This window comes from Gasterosteus aculeatus, chromosome 4 (genome assembly GCF_964276395.1).
Source record: "Gasterosteus aculeatus chromosome 4, fGasAcu3.hap1.1, whole genome shotgun sequence".
Classification (NCBI taxonomy): Eukaryota; Metazoa; Chordata; class Actinopteri; order Perciformes; family Gasterosteidae; genus Gasterosteus; species Gasterosteus aculeatus.
Genome location: NC_135691.1, coordinates 15,949,506 through 15,966,188, shown reverse-complemented (window position 1 = coordinate 15,966,188; position 16,683 = coordinate 15,949,506). Strand labels below are relative to the sequence as shown.

The 16,683-nt window shown below is 44.9% G+C and overlaps 1 protein-coding gene across 2 annotated transcripts; it reads left to right on the top strand.

The window, feature by feature from the left end:
- The first annotated feature begins 1,275 nt into the window (after nucleotides 1-1,275).
- On the top strand, nucleotides 1,276-7,256 carry tbx22 (T-box transcription factor 22). 2 transcript variants are annotated; one of them, XM_040172605.2, is made up of 8 exons: nucleotides 1,276-1,763; nucleotides 2,197-2,440; nucleotides 3,390-3,491; nucleotides 3,563-3,737; nucleotides 4,936-5,100; nucleotides 5,828-5,892; nucleotides 6,116-6,201; nucleotides 6,289-7,256. In XM_040172605.2, the coding sequence occupies exons 1-8, from the start codon at nucleotides 1,538-1,540 to the stop codon at nucleotides 6,813-6,815; spliced, it is 1,590 nt and encodes a 529-aa protein (XP_040028539.2). In that variant the 5' UTR covers nucleotides 1,276-1,537; the 3' UTR covers nucleotides 6,816-7,256. The 2 variants fall into 2 exon arrangements, with proteins under 2 accessions (XP_040028539.2, XP_077957634.1); XM_078101508.1 differs by having other exon boundaries at nucleotides 1,366-1,787.
- Nucleotides 7,257-16,683: the final 9,427 nt, after the last annotated feature.

The window sequence follows — 16,683 nt, the reverse complement described above, 5'->3', positions numbered from 1 at the left end:
GGCCCCGCGCGCACAGATTTATTTCTGAGGCAGTCTCTCCTCCTGACCGCGCTTTATAGTGACAGTATTGAGAGAAAGCGAATAGAGTAAACATAGATCCTGCCGGCCGCAGTCCTCAAACAGGTTATGATGACAGAGAGCATGCGATTCCGGTTGGTCATAGTTCTCCATTTCCCCGCTGTTGTATGAGATTTCCATCACCAACTAAACCAACCGTGCCGTAAACACAGCCCTCATTTGTTTTCTCCTCACAGCAATTATATCATGTGATTAAAAAACATTTTAAATAGGGCCCTCGCTGACTTTTATTTGTGTAAAGCGGATCTATTTCATGTCGAGGAGTAATGTAATAATCCCGAGCTGTCATTACGGCCCAGTCTCCCCCTGCCCGCCGAACTCCATCTGATCTCCGCATTTATGAGAACCAGACTGGCGCGCACCCTCACCGGGTACCGGTGTAAGTCAAGGAGGGGAAAGCAAATCCCACTTCTATACAGGAGGAACGGGAGACAAGAGACTGTTTTAAGGAAAGCCGTCAGATTAATATAGGAAATGTTAGCTTCAACAGAAATGCGGCGGAGTTTCAAGGAGATATTTTACCTCCCAGATGGTCTGAATTAAAAGCTTCAAATATTTGTGCACCCCATACCCTCCAGCTCCAAAGTGCTCATTCTATTCATCTATCGGTTGTCTAAATGGAGTGAAGCAACGTGGACAGGTCAATCAATGAGGTGGCTAACTGTTAAATAAGAGATTTACATCCTGCCTTTGTCCATTTTATGTTTTTCTTTCTTTAATATTATTGTTTTTATTTTTGTCCTGCAACTCACATTTCCTTTTTTTGAAGGAAATTATCTGGTTTATATCACAAAATGCCACAAACCATGTTCAAGTTTGCCCGTTCAACCGTTTGCACCGTGCGTAAAGACGCTGGATGTTGCAGATACGGGCACAAAAAACATATTTTCTCAATCGTTTTTTTTCTACTAGAGGGAAGATGGTAGTTGGTTGCACAATTTAACTAATTTACTTGCAAACAAACTAAATTACAGAACTGAACCGAATGTTGTTACACCTGTTGATCATTTGCATCTTCCTCTTGCATTGAACGAAATTGGATTGTTAAAGAGATCTGTTTTAATTTAACTTTAGCAGCGACCTTTATTTATTATTTGCGTTCGTAAACTAAACGTAAAGCTGAGATTGGCGTTCCAAGTTTTGCAGCGCATGCTCATGCGGAGGAATGCACGCTGCTCTCTTCCCTCCCATCTCCGTGACGCGCAGAAAGGAACGAGATGAACAAGCCCTCTATGGGGCAGGGAGAAATTAAAGGGGAGACACGGATAAAGTGGGAGAGGGGAAACTATTGTTGTGAGGGGGAGAGGCGTGCCAATAATCAAGCATTTCGGATCAGGGTGCGCGTCTCGGAGAACACGGTAAGGCACTTGATCAATTACGCCTCGTCACGGAGCCGCCGTGAGAGAAGAGGGGCTCCCTGCAGTGCCGCTGCTGCCTTTTCCACGCTGTCCTGTTCTGGATGTGCCGGGAAACCGACAACAGTGCGGGACAAAGTCAAAGTTCAGGCGGATATACGATTCGCAGACAGACGGGATCCGGCGCCACGATGCAGGGTCTGAGTTCCCGGGCTCACGCCTTTTCGGTGGAGGCGCTGGTCGGGAAACCCTGCAAGAGGATGAAACTGACGGAGGAACACGAGTCAAGTTCAGCTGGAGACACCGGCAGCGATACGAGCATCTTGACCGGTGAGGAGGCAAATGGACAGCTGGGTGATTACTTCATGACCTTGTTAATGTACACGCATTTTACGCACGAGATGGAGCAATGCAGTCTGCGGTTTGCTGCTTTTAGTTGTTTTGCTCCGTCAGTCCTTAATGACCCTTTTCTACGTTTAACAATTTCACAATTGAATTTGATTTACGTAATTGTATCGTCTTAAAATGAAAAATGTTCCCATTTAAATACTTTTCAAAGAGAAACTCGGGTTTGGGAAATATTCATGTGTCAGTTGTCAAACTGGAGCAACTTTCTGTTTTCTTTTATCTTTTTACAAGACACTTGCAGCAACTCACAGGCTGTAAGTTGCGGCTCACTTGTTGGCCCTTACATGCTTTTGGGAACGCTAACAGTACCGGGCTTCTTCACTCAGCACCCCACTGATCCCACCTCTGCTTATAGGCCTGAACGAACATCCAGTCAGCCAGATGAAGAACACGACGCGGGCAGGGGACTCGCCCGGTGACCCGCAGGGACAGACCGTGAGTCCGGGTGCTGGAGAGGCGGACCCCGGCGGAGAGGAGAGCCACCCGAAGGAGAGCGACCCCCGCCCGGACAGAGAGGTCCGGGCGGAGCTGCAGGGCTGCGATCTGTGGAAGAGATTCTACGAGATCGGCACCGAGATGATCATCACCAAAGCTGGCAGGTAAATGCTTTGGGTGCGAGAGACGGGTTTTTACAGTGAGCTCTGGCGGTTATTGACAGGCGTAACGCTGCTGTAAACGGGGCCCTATACGGCTTTATGTGTGTTACTATCCGGCAAAACCTCCTAACTTATTTGGCCTAAAACAAACGCAACCACATCTTAGTATTTTCATAATATAATTATAACAGTTCCTAATACCCTGTTAGTAGAAACAGCCGCCAATAGGCCATATGAGAGTTTAATCGGAGTGAATTAAGATGCTTTATTTCAGTATGACGAAAACAAACATAAATCACAAAAGTATTGAATCCCATGGAATAAGGGGAGGCCCATTTCTTTCTCAAACAGATAAGACCCATTTGTACCTCCCTGAAATAAAAGCTGTGTTCATCTCCAACGATTCTACATGTTGTCATGAACTTGTGGTCACCGGTGCGTTTATCCGCTGTAAAATGCCTACGAGCGCGCGCTGCAGACGATCCTAATTATATAATTATGCAGTTTATTAAAATATAAGCCTCACATCAGGCCTTGTTAGTTCATAAGCATGTACTACGGCCCGTGATTATTATTTAGAAATACTGTCAACGTCTATTTGTTTTTTATCTGATACAGAACCGAACAAAACCAATAATCAACACTTTGCTGATGACATATAATCTTGTGGCACGTTGATGTTCTCGGGCTCGATTACAATAACTTCAGTTTCCACATTCAGTTGTGGTGCACAGCACGTCTGCTTCTGTTTGTTTTAATTTTAGAAATGAATCCCCAACTACCTGTTGGAATCTAGCTTCAGTTTGACGCCCTGCAGGGCCCTCGAGGACAGAACATCCCTCTGAACTCTTTATAATGTATTGAAGTAACTAGACGTTTGAGGGAAGGTTTTAAAAGAATAAAACACGCTAAAGATATCCGATGAACGTTCTGCGCTTCTCTCCTCATCCAGGAGGATGTTTCCCTCCGTGCGCGTCAAAGTGCGCAACCTGGACCCGTGCCAGCAGTACTACGTCGCAATGGACGTCATGCCCGTGGACTCGAAGCGCTACAGGTGTGTACGTGTGCGAGAGCGTTCCATTAACTAAACTCCCGATGCGGTGTATTAACCTCTGCGGCCGGCAGGTACGTGTACCACAGCTCGCAGTGGATGGTGGCGGGAAACACGGACCACTCGTGCATCTCTCCCAGGCTCTACGTGCACCCGGACTCGCCGTGCGCGGGAGAGACGTGGATGCGTCAGGTCATCAGCTTCGATCGGGTCAAACTCACCAACAACGAGATGGACGACAAGGGGCATGTAGGTAACCCATCTGAGCATGCGTGGCCTTTTCTTAACTCTGTCTCTGTCCATCCATTTCCTATAATAGGATTTTTTTCTAATCCTCAAATTGTTTTTAAATGTTGTTTCCTATACTTAATTTGCTTACATAGTAAAGGTGCAGGGGGGTCAACTGCAGACAAAGTGTGCACACTTTGTCTGCTGTAATGCTCCTCAGAGTGGAAATCCTGAAGGCCTGTGTCTGTTAGGGAAGAAGGAAGGGGATGTGCGTCTGTGACAGATGTGGTAACTGGGGAGGCTGTAGGTGGCTTTTCACTTGACAAACCACGCTGGAGTTGGTGTGTTTATTCTGGTAATGGATGGAGGAATGTAAAAGTGCAGAAAGCCCCGATGTCGTTGTGGTTAGTTTACCATCTGGAACTGTTTTGCTAATTTAAAAAAAAACTAACTAACTAAAACAAAAAAAGAATTGTTGATTGTGTTTCTCCTTTTTAAAATATTTAGAAAGAATTTAGCTTTTCTCGTCAAAGTTATTTCATCAATCCCTTACTTTAGCAGGTTATAGCTTTAAAAGTGCCAAAATCTTATTTTGGGAAATTAATATTGTACTTATTTGTTGCAATGTAAAATTAACATTGGGTCGGTAGTTGATTCATATTTGTTTGTTGTTTTTATTGTCGCACTGTTTAAATTATATTTGACGATTTTTTGGTTTTCTATTAAATAGCAGATTATTTTTTCTTTTCTTAGTTTTAATTTACGCAACAGCTACTTTCATATAGCATTGCATTAAAGATTATAATGCTGGTCACGTTAAATTATATTTTGTTCAATCATTTCACACATATCCCACATACAGTAGTTTATTTTGTCTTAATTTAGTTCCTGAAAGTATTTTACTTGTTGGTTTAACAACTAGTTAATTGGGGTAAAACATTACTGCAGCTATTTGAAGAGTTTTATTTTTCATGGTTTAATTTTCAAGCATGTTTTTATGTTTCCATTTGCACACAGCATGAAACTTTAATTAAATTATTATTTTTATTAATTATTATTTATGTATTTATTATTATTATTGTTTTCTGAAATCTGGTCCCAAGCGATTAATCAGTTGAAAAAGTTACCTGGAGATTAATTGACAATGACCTAAAGCTGTGGAAGCAGTACGAGCTGTTTGCGGTGAAGTAACAAGGATCTTCCTCATCTTTCCGTCCAGATTATTCTCCAGTCGATGCATAAATACAAGCCACGTGTGCACGTCATCCGGCACGACCCTCGCATGGACGTGTCACAGATCCGGTCGCTGCCGACTGACGGAGTCCACAGCTTCTCCTTCCCGGAAACGGAGTTCACCACAGTCACCGCTTATCAGAACCAACAGGTAACCCTCGCTGACACCGTCCCTCAAATACTGATGGAAAACTCTGGATTTAACTGTGGAAACAGTAATACAATACATTCAAAATGTTACCTCATCTGCTGCTTTAAACTTAAATAAATATGTGATTTTGTATATTTACTTCCTGTATGTGCCAGAAATAATAAGAAAGCAGACGTGCCTGTAATATTCCTCAGAGATCCAATTGACCGCTCAAAGAACGTTCTTAACGGCATCGAGGTGATGTTGCCAACTCTCATGTGTTCTCAGCAAAACTGAGACTGCAGTGTCCATGGTTTTCAGTTGCCCGGGCCGTGTGTGTGTGTGCGTACTTGTATGTCTGGGGGGAGGGGAGGGGGGGGGCAGATCCTGCTGTTTGCTACGGCTCCTCCGGTAACAGAGGCGTCCAGGGGGAACGCCAGCCCTCTTCATCGGGGCTCCTTTTTACGACCAGCGAACGTATTATTACAGAAACCCAATAACGAGCTGCAACTGGGTCGACCGCTGGAGTCCACGCAGTCCGTTTAAGCACCAAATAAAACCACGCGGCCTCCAGGAAACCCTGTTTGACATGGCAATGAGCTGGCGCTGCAGGGAGATGCAATCCCCGAGGGAGAGGGCTCTGCCACTCTGCACGCTGCTGTGGAAGCGGGATCATTGTTAGCTTTAACACGTCAGCGGTCTGGCGCGTCCACTCTGACCCGTGTCCGCTTCTCTTTCTTGGGGCCAGATCACAAAACTCAAGATTGACAGGAACCCGTTCGCCAAGGGCTTCAGAGATCCGGGACGGAATCGGTACAGTAAACCTCCACCAAACACTTGTTTTAGCTCAGGAAGTGCTCACCTACAGGGTTTTATGGCTAGGCCACTGACATTTGACACCACATAAAACCTTCACATGAAGTTGAAATGTGCATGGCAGAATTTCACACCTCCAATATTTAAATTCCCGAAACAGCATTTTTTTGTGCTTTTACACATTATGCATGTGTGTGTTTGTGTGTGTGTGTGTGTGTAGGGGAGTGTTGGATGGCTTGTTGGAGTCGTATCCCTGGAGGGGCCCTCTCAGCTTTGACTTCAAGCCGTTCGCCATACAGCTCCAAGGTAAATATGGTGCAGCTCTTGTTACCTTTCTGCAATTTTTCACCTTTCGAATTTCTGACGTCTGTTTTCTTTGTTTTTATTTGCCAGGGAGCTCGGGGTCGCCGACCAGCAGCGGGAAGACTCTTCTCCCCCTCTCCTCCTCCTCATCCCTTCACCCGTTCTCCGTCTCAGCGCTCTCCTGCCAGGACGCCGCCCTCCACGCCTTCGCTCTTCCTCTCCACGGCAGGACTCCCGGCTCCTCGCCGGCCTCCCCGTTGCCCGGCAGGGTCTTTTCCTCCCTGGGAGCAGACAGGCTGAGAGGCCTGCCCCCGCTGTCTTCGCTAACAGACCTCTCGCTCTTCTCGGCGCTGCAGCCGAAGAAACCCCCCCACTGTCTTCTCGAGTCTCCGGGAGGCTCCCCCTGCCTCTTCCCCCTCCACAGCCCCATCAGCCCTCAGGGGCCTCTGCTCCCTCATCTCTCTGACGCCGCGGGCCCGTACTGTCTTTACCGCTACAGCTTCCCCCTGAACCCCCAACTCGCAGCCATTTCCCGGCACGCCAAACTAGCCGAAAACACCACAGACTGTCTGCTGCGCCAGTCTCCGTGGCAACCGACCACCAACCACCGCCTCTGACAGCTGGACCGCACTTTTTGTGCTCCGGCCCATTGGGTGTAACAAGCCAAAGGCTTATTGCAACAAAAGGGCCAATTCCTTCTGGGAGCAAGACCCACAGGAGCGCTGAACTGTGGCGGTGGGGACGTTTTTGTATTTGGTCTGTAGGCTGTGTTGGATCTGTCGGGACAAAAAAAACTGATTGTGAAGCAGATCATGAGCTGCAGACACTCAACGAGAGCCAAAATGCCCAACATCGAATTAAACTGAAATGTAGATAGGATGCAGAGATTTACTTGGGACAGACAGCACCATCTTTCCCCGCCGTACACTACTTCCAATGCTGTCATGGTGTTGCCAAAGATCATCAGCTATACGACCTGAGGTATGTAATATAGATTCTAACAAATTATTGTTGAACTGTCAATAAGTGCCTATTAAAGTCATATTTTTTTGTTCGAATCACATTCCAACATGTTCTTTGTACGGGTACAAACAGTAAATGTATGAAAAAAAGTGAAACAACTTTTCCGCGTTTCCAAGTTGCGGTCACATAAACATCTCACTCAAAAACACATGCATCTGTGTAATAGGAAAAATAAATATTTTGAATAAGAAGTGAGGTAAAAAGTCCCAGTGATCCAGCAACAGAACAGACGTCCAAAACAGAGCTGGTTTTGTGTGTTTTTTTGAGCTGTAAACAGCTGTATGCCAGTGTCATGCCTGGCCACGCCTGACTAATAAGATGAGCTCACCAGGTCTCTCTATCATTTATAGGAGGAAGAACATCAACTGCCAGGTTTCAGCCGGCATTTTCCACTGCTGCACTTTATTACCAATAACGGCGTTAATTAGAGACGTATGGAGGTGCCTTTATCGGGCCGAGCAAAGGCTCCTCGCAGCCGTGTCTTCGTTATTGTAAACCTGGTTGGAACATTGTTCCAGGATCAACAGTAACTCAACACTGCTGTGTGAAGACATGTGGAATTCTTTCAGAGAAGTAGTGTGCCGTGAGGAGAAGAGAATGAAAAGCCACTGTGGTCCAACATAATGCTGTGTTTCTTGGTCCACACCAAAGGGGGCACGCCCGTTCGGCCGCTGATGTGATAATTCCTGCCTTCAGCTCAGACTCAAAACCCTGCAAGCCTCCCTCGCCTCCCTCTCCGCACAAGGATCGGCGGTTTAGGCAAAGCGGGGGAAATGGCCTGTTTCCCGACAAACGGTCGTAACCAAACAGTAATTTACTTGTCACAGCCGAGCGTGGCAGCAAGCTGATGCTGAGCTGGACGTGGAAATAGCAGGAAGGAGTTAATTGAGGAACTCGAGGCGGGGGGGGGTGGGGGCGGCCCCGTGTTTCGGCGAGCGGTCAGGTGCGGCGCTATCAGACAGCCGGCCCTTTGTCTGCAGACGCACATAATCTGTGGTGGTTATTTGATAGTGTCTGTCATTTCCATGTTGGGCTTTGCGGGACAATCATTTAAAACTCCCAGCAGATTCCTGATCTCTCAATTGAACTAATTGGTTTCATACGGGAGGGGGCGCGGGGGTCCTGACCTCTGCACCTGCCCCCTCCTGTAGAGTAATTGCAGAAACACACCTGTCATTACCAGAGTGTGCATACAACTCCGCAATGCATTTACTAACAGTGCAAATGGGCTTGGTTCACTCAATTTACAACTAGCTGTGTTGAGAGCTAAGATTTACACTGTATTTACACTTTAACACGGGGCTACAACCCATTAGCTCGGCTCAGCATAAAGACTTTGGATGGGAAAACTGACCCAGGTTTAACATTTTGTTGGATGGAGTCAGTTAAAATGTTTCCTACTTTTTCCAACTTTCTAATGCTAAGCTAACCAGCTCAAGCCTGTAGCTCTATATTTAATGATTATTTTAAATGAGTTTTATATAAATTAAATGATTTTATGATCATATATATATATTTGATACTCTGTTCTTAACAAACTTCCTCTTTGAAACCGTATCCGACCTAAACGCTGGTTGAAAACCGCTGTTGAGTTAACCGGTAATCAGCCTGTCGATGATTAACCAGGCCGCTCGTACAGCCACAATCTGCCTGATAATGTCTCAGCACAATCCTCTTGAAGGTGGCCGCAGAAAAAAACATGGACACTGTGCCGATTCGACTTTGTAATAACACACAGAGGGACGTTTCTGAAGCGTTTCGTAATGATTGACAAGCAGTGAAGGCAGAGAAACCTGACACTGGAGTCATTTGTTTTCAATCATGGGAAATGGCGTCTTGAAACGGGAGAGAAGCTTGGCAGACAGTCAGGACGTGTAAATTTACTCTGCCTTCATTAGATTATCATACAAGTACACACACACACACACACACACGTCGGTTTTCTAATATTAATAGTTGGCATGCACTGACTCACGAGCACACACACACACACACACACAGTTGGTTGGCCCGTTCAGCTTCATACCCTGCGGCCCCGCTCACATTAGGCAAAGCGAGGTTCTCGCAAAGGCTTATACTGTTTTCTCTGTAAACTCAATAAAAGCTGGTTATTTATCAGGTCAGATTATAGGACGTGACTTGAGCTTAGCTGTAAAGTTGAAAGTGAAACCAGCTGTGGCTGAAATTGAATTACACAGAGTGAGTAATGTGAAAAGCGAGGGCAGTTTAACAGTGATTAAGCGCTCTTCAGTGGCGCTATCAAGCTGGCATGAGCCGCTCAGTCAAACTGTCCTCTCCTCCCCTCCTGTTCGCCACTAAATTTTTTTCAGAGACATCCTGTGTTGTAAACATCCGTTTTATCCGTACTTATTCTCGTGATCCGAAGTCTCCCAGCATTGGATCACGGGATACAGGATCAAAACCAGGAGCTCGCTGAATGAGTGACGCTTCTTTTTTTGGATATGTGTGTGTGTGTGGGTGTGTGTGTGTGAGAGAGTGTGTATCCATATACAGCATGCAGTATGCCCACGAGTGTGTGAAGACAGGGGTCAGTGGGGCGACGCATAGGCATGTGCTCCCTGACAGGCCCCTGTCACGGAGCAGAGGTTAGATGAGTGGAGGACAAACTGGTATAACATGTGGTCTGGCACCTGGCCCGCGGGTTTGTGAGGGTTTGTGAGGGTTTGTGTGTGTGTGTGTTTCATCTGGACCTCAAACTCAGCTCCATTCTTCAGAGAACGTGTTAATGACCCAAACAGCTCTTGCACTCTCTGGCCTCACCTCTCTATCACACCTCTCTAATTTCACCTTCCCTACCTCACTCAATTCAGATGTGTGTGATTAACAGCGCTGCCATTCTTTGATGCACTTAAGAACAGTTTAAAGGTTTTTCTGTGCTACTACAGTACATTGGGCTTTTCACCAGTTTCTTTCGGAACATTGATATACTGAATCTGATGCAATAATGATTAATATAATAGCTATAACAGACAGTGGAATCGTGCACAATGAGTATTTTCTGTGAAGAATTTCAAAACCTATTCAGTAATCCAAAGTTAAAAAGTACATATAGTTAAGATTGTTTTTTGTTAAAAATCCCCAAATTAACACATTTCAACAGAAATCTGCTCTGCTTCTTACGTAAATAATCACATCACTATATCTAAAGACTATATTATAGTTTCCTCTTACTTTGGAGAAGTCTTAAGAAGATATAATGAACTTATCAAATCTGTTATATTGTAAATAAAACGACTAAAGACAGTTGCAATGGTGGGGGTTTCTTTGTGTATATATATATTCTATATTCTTTCTTTCTAGATACAACTATGGTGGCAAAACATCCTTAGTAATAACACATAACAACGACAGGCCATTTTTATTTGGTACATTTTTTTGGAGGATACTGCGACACTGAAATGCAGTATTTTACATTGTGGAATTGCTGCTAAACATACTAAAGTGAGCATTTAGTGCTGCATAAATATTCACATGATGGATAAGGTCCCACCAAGGCCTCTTAATACCAGAAGTTTAAGTCTTGTTCGGACAATTATTTTGTCATCAATTGAGCCGTGTGTTGCGTGTTCGTGTATTTGAGCACTGGGTGACTGGAAGAGGGCTGTCAGCACTCAGCTTATGACCAACAAACACAACGTACACTCTGACCCGAGCTGTCCGTCACACACGGCCTATCCCTCCCCCTGTAACACATGACCTGTGTCCTAATTCCTTCCAGTCCGATGGACCAGAGGGGGTTTCTACAGGTGCGTGTGTGTTTGTCTATGTGAGAGAGAGAGAGAGAGAGAGAGAGAGAGAGAGGGGCACTTTCTGGTATTGGTTTTTATTAAATATGGAGCTATAAATCAACCCTTTTGGAACAAGAGATGTGAGATATTCTTTTTCTCTTCACAGAGGGATGGATTGTTCCTTCCACTTTTTACTTCCTGTATATGACAGGTTAGCACTCCTGGGACCGAGAGAGAGAGAGAGAGAGCGACGGGGGAGAATAAGTCAAAAGAGGATGGAGAGTGATTGGGGGAAAATGATGCTCCGTGGCTGATGTATCGCATGACAGGTGAGGGGCGGGGGTGAGGTTAGGGGGCTGGAGGGAAAAAGAGTGATTTAGCGGCGGCCTGTACGCTCCTCTCCCCGCTTCTTTCATGTCTCAACCCGGGGTCGACCCGCCCGCTGCCCCAGATGGTGCTGTCTGTCTGCGCTGCCCTCTACAGGATGTGCCCCCCACCTCACCCCCGCAACTACAGGCCGATAGTCACTTAATTGATTTCAGGGGGAGGGCCCTCTTTCTCTTCTGTTTCATGCACACACACATGCACACACACACACACACACACACACACACACACACAGAATGTGCCAACAGCCAGCGCCCTCAGTACACACAGAGAAACACGCGGCTGGCGCTGTGCGCTGTCAACGCTAATTCAATTTGAGACGCGGAAGTGTGACTAACAGCAGGTCTGCAGAGTGTTTTACCATATGCACCACACACACACACACACACACACACACACACACACACACACGCACACACACACACACACACGCTCTCTGCTAACAGATCACTCCAACCGAAGGTATGATTATAATGTAATTCTACAAGTATAAATCTTATTAATAGATCTCCTCTCCCCCTGTTTCCTCCTCAGCTGTCATATCAAATACAGAATGGAACGTCAACTGCTTCTATTTCAGTCTCACTATAGTTTCTTTTTCAACTAACCGGGAGAACGTTTGCAGGTCGTGTTGTGTTGAGTAAATACAACTACCAACGACGGAATTTGATTATTTGTTATTTGAATTTTAAAGATATGTTTGAGAATTGGTACACAATAATAATAAGGACCGCACAAAACAAGATATATTGAGAAAAGACTAGCCGTGCTTGCTAACTTCAGCATGCTAACAATGCTAGCTCTCTGATGTTCAGCAGGTTTCTTAGCCACCTTAGTTCGGTGTGTTAACATGCTAACATTTGCTAACAAGGCTGATGGGAATTTCATCCGTTTTGAAAGTATTTAGTCATTCTGGAGAATTAGAAAAAAGTGACGTTAGTGACATTAAAATGAAACATTAAGAGGTGACTGGAATTGTTGTTGTGGGAACTCATTTAAGCGGCGTGGCTTGCTGAGCCAGAACGAGCAATCCAGTGAGACGAATCTGGACAAGACCAAAGGCAATTCCCAGCACAGAGCTCTTATTTGTTGCCTGTTTGAGGGGATGAATCGTAACGTAATAACGAAGGGGGGCACATATCCACACCTCGGTGGAAACAGACTGGCAGACAGCCTCAATAAAAAGCAAGAGACAAGGCTGCATGTCCAGGTTTCACGGGTGGTTTGACGGTAAGAGATATCGGGGCGGGTGATGGGGTGAGGTGAGGGTCAAGCGGAGGGATGGCTGGATCAGGTGTGTGTGTGTGTGTGTGTGAGGCAGAGGTTGTGCCGGTGTGAGCAGGAGATTGGTTAGACCTTGATGAAGCGGAGAGCAGGGATGGATCGGGCCAGCTGTGTCAGCCTGTGTGTGTGCACGTACACGGCGAGGCAGTAAAAACGGATTAGAAGCAACGTGGACGCATCTGACAGGAAGCAATGGTCAAGAGGTGAGTGGAAACTGGGGAGAGCTTTAGGCTGGAACGATTAGACACATGCACACGCACACTTCGCTGCAGCATATGGAAGGTGGGGAAAGCCCTGGGCAGCAGCGATTGGTCACACATGCCCGTCGATATCCGAGCAGAACCAATCAGCTCGGCTTCCTGTGTTTGACCTGACCCTTCATGCACAGTAATTGAATATTTCAAATGAAAAAAAGAAACAGTCTTCTGTTTTGGAGTAGAGGGGGTCTCTTTGCTGTCGACACTCACCATTGCAACAGTAAAGGAGTTGAAGTGTAAAAATAATACGGATACGAAGAATAAACACACTGCAATATACAAAAGTACTATTTATTGTACATTTCTGTTGAATTCATTTATAATATACTATGTAACAACAACATCTGTCAGACATTACGAAAGTTATTTACGTTTACTGGTAAATATAACGTTTAAGTTGGTTAAACTTAAAAAAACATTTTCAATAAATCTGCATATTGTTTCTAGTTTAGATGCAAACGTAACGATTAAAAGCCGCTAATCATCTCATGTGAGAAGCATCAGTTTTGCTTGAAAAAATCTCCGAGATAATTACTCAATAATTAAAATAGTTTGCTCATATTAGGCCACTAATTTGTTTGTTTTTTTAGCTCCAAGCACTGATGTCATTCATTGTGCACCTGTTGTGCTTGTAGACACGTTTTACATCTGTGGTTGATATTTGAACTATAGCGTCACATCGCATAGTGATGAAAACCTCCTGGAAATTATTCAGGGATAACAGACCCTATTTCTAGGACTACAGGCAACAAGGTGGATTCCCTTATTGATTAGAGTGACTTCACAGAGCCAGCGAGTGTGTGTGTGTGTGTGTGTGTGTGTGTGTGTGTGTGTGTGTGTGTCTGTGAGCAGCTCTCCACCCACCGTGCAGAAGCGGAGGGGTCGGCAAGAGGGACGGGACCACCGGCCGACCGGATCCCTGCCTGTCAGCAAGCAGCACCCACACCAGAGGGTGTTGACGGCACTGGAGTAAAGCCACTTTGTATCCTCACCCGACTCACACAAACACGCACATACAGTATATACATATATATATATATACAAATACAGGCGTCTCCCAAGAGCAGCACTCGCTGCAGCACATCTGGACCGAGCATCTCTGCACACATGGCAGGGAGAAAAACAGGCTGCGACCGACTCCCGACTTTAATCATACTTAAAAAGTTAAAAATAGATTTGAAACAAATCTTACCAAATCAATTTTGTGGCTCTGACGGCCGAGGGAGATGGAATTTTAATTTCAGGCGATCCAACTCAAGGCCGAGATGACTGACAGCCGTTGGATCGCCCTGGGTCAGTGCTTTTTGGATAATTCCCAACGACAGAGGACACGTAATGGAGACTTCAGTCAGTCCGCGGGCACTGATGATGATTGTGAATGTAGTTAAGTGTGCGCTGATGATGATTAGGAAGGACACCAAAAGGGGTCAGAGGTGGCTGAGTGTCACTCCGGAGGACTCCCGTCAGCTATGCGGCTGTTCACGTGGAGATATGTGTGTGTGTGTGTGTGCGCTTGGACACCACCTGTAATGGCTCCCAGCTGAGTCTCACAATCCCCCCTGGGAGCTGCTGAGCTGTGTACGTGTGTGTATATATATGTGTGTGTGTGCGCGTGTGTGTCTGTGTAATGTGGCTCTGGCATGCGAGCGGCAGAAGGTCGCTTCCTCTACAGGTGACACCTTTGACCTCTCATCTGTTCCCTGTTGGAGGAGAAAGAGGAGGGGCAGTGAGCTTGAAGAGGAAGGAAAGAGGCACGCTGGGATTGGTAGTTTGCCCAAAACACCCCCCCCCCCAAAAAAAACCCAGGCAGGTGAAACGTGTTGAAAAGTCTTTAAATGAATCCCCTTCTTAAAAAAAGATTCCTGCTTCCTTCACATTAACGGACAATAATCCTCGCCTAGGATAAAAAAAATGTAATAACAATATAAACGTGAAAAAAGATTTGAAACTTGGAAAAATAAGATCTGAATCTGAAAATATAAAATCTACACCGGAAAAATATTACACCGCAGATATCAAAAAATATTTAGAAGTGAAGGTTGAAAAAATATATATATTCAACTGCAAAATACTTTCTTTCTCTCATTTTTATTTTTGAAGATTGTTGTATTTTGTCAATGTTGAAGACGAATACTTTAGTTTGTTCAATGATCAAAACTTGGATTTGGCTCCATACGAGTGCCAGAGAGAGGAATAAAAGCTTCCTCCTCTCAGACCCTTTTCTCTGCTTCTGGACGACTTCCTTTGTTTCCAAACCTGGAACATGGAGCTTCAAGGCACATGGCACCTGTTTGTTGCAACGTGATCTCCAAAATCTGTTTGTAAAAATGTATACGAAAATCTTGAACATACAAATTTGTAACAATACATACGAACTGGCGGTGGTTAACCACGCCCCTTAAGTGAACGTCTCTCCGCCATGTTGGATTTTTTGAGGGGGTTAGGGTTAGTATTGTATTCTTACAATTTAACATTGATTTCTCGTTAAAAATTCACTTTGAATAGGATGACGTCATCAGTTGCAGTGCGTATTTATTTAGTATGTATCACTACGAATTTGTATCTGTAAGATTTTCGTATACATTTTTACGAACAGGTTTTGGAGATCAGGCTGGTTTGTTGTTGTTGTTTATTCTCTCTTCTCTGTTCCTCCTCGTCTCCTCCCTCCTCTGCGACCTTGTTATTTCTTTGACATCACTGCGGCTCCTGGTCTCGCAGCCTGGAAAGCCTCTGGGAGAGTTCATTCTTTTGATAACAACAACCAGGCAGGGGACACAGTGAGGTGGAGGGGGGGGGGGGGGGGTGAAGAGCATCACTCAACCCCTGTAGGGTTGAGAGGTGAAGTGTGCTACACAATGGATTCCTGTGGTCAGTCGTCACCATGGAAAACGTATCAAAAGAGCTTCAGCAGACGACACAAACACCTTCTACCGCAGGGTCTGGGTTTACACTGCTGATTGGGTTTGATTTCACAACGTTCCTCGCAGCTTCTGTGTGAAGTCCCAGAGATCCGTGAAATACATATTTATATATAGATATGATTTGACTCGGCCAAAGACGATGATCTGAAGAAAACAAAGAAATGTTTAACCTGCTAATTATAGGAGGTGAGCGCTTCAGTGGGCTATGACTTTAAATTTATATTAGAGTGAGAATAGTTTACGTATGTCTAACAATGAAGAAAAAAGGTGATGTGTGAATTCTGTTGTGGGATGTAAAACACAAAAAGAGCTGTCAACAATGTTCCTCGTACGTGCTTCACCAGAGTCAATCAAATATCCTATTAGCCAGCTGAAATGAACCTGATGATTGATGGCTATTGAGGCCATCTCGGTTCCTCAAAGGCTAACCCTAACCCTCAAACAGTTTTGTTAGTTTAAACCAGACCTCAGTCATCAGGATAATCGCGCCTCATTTCTGTCATATAAATTGAACAAATTGTACATCTTCTACGTTGTAAATTCCGTACACACCTACTCCTGCTGTTCTCCCTCAGGTTTCTCCCTTTTACATTTTTTTTCTTCATTTGGGGAATTCTTTCCTGTACCGATGTGAGGGTTTGGGGACGGAGGATGTTGAATGTTCATAAACTGTAAAGCTCTCTGATGTGAAATGAACTTCCAAATCTATCCAAAGATAGAAAAATGGGCAACAAACACAGAATTCTAAACTAACTTGCATGTTGTTTTCTACACTTTTAATTCCATAGCCTATTTTCCCTGAAAAATATTTTTGTGTATTGGGATTTTATCTAAGAAAAGCATTATGTTATATTTCTGATATGT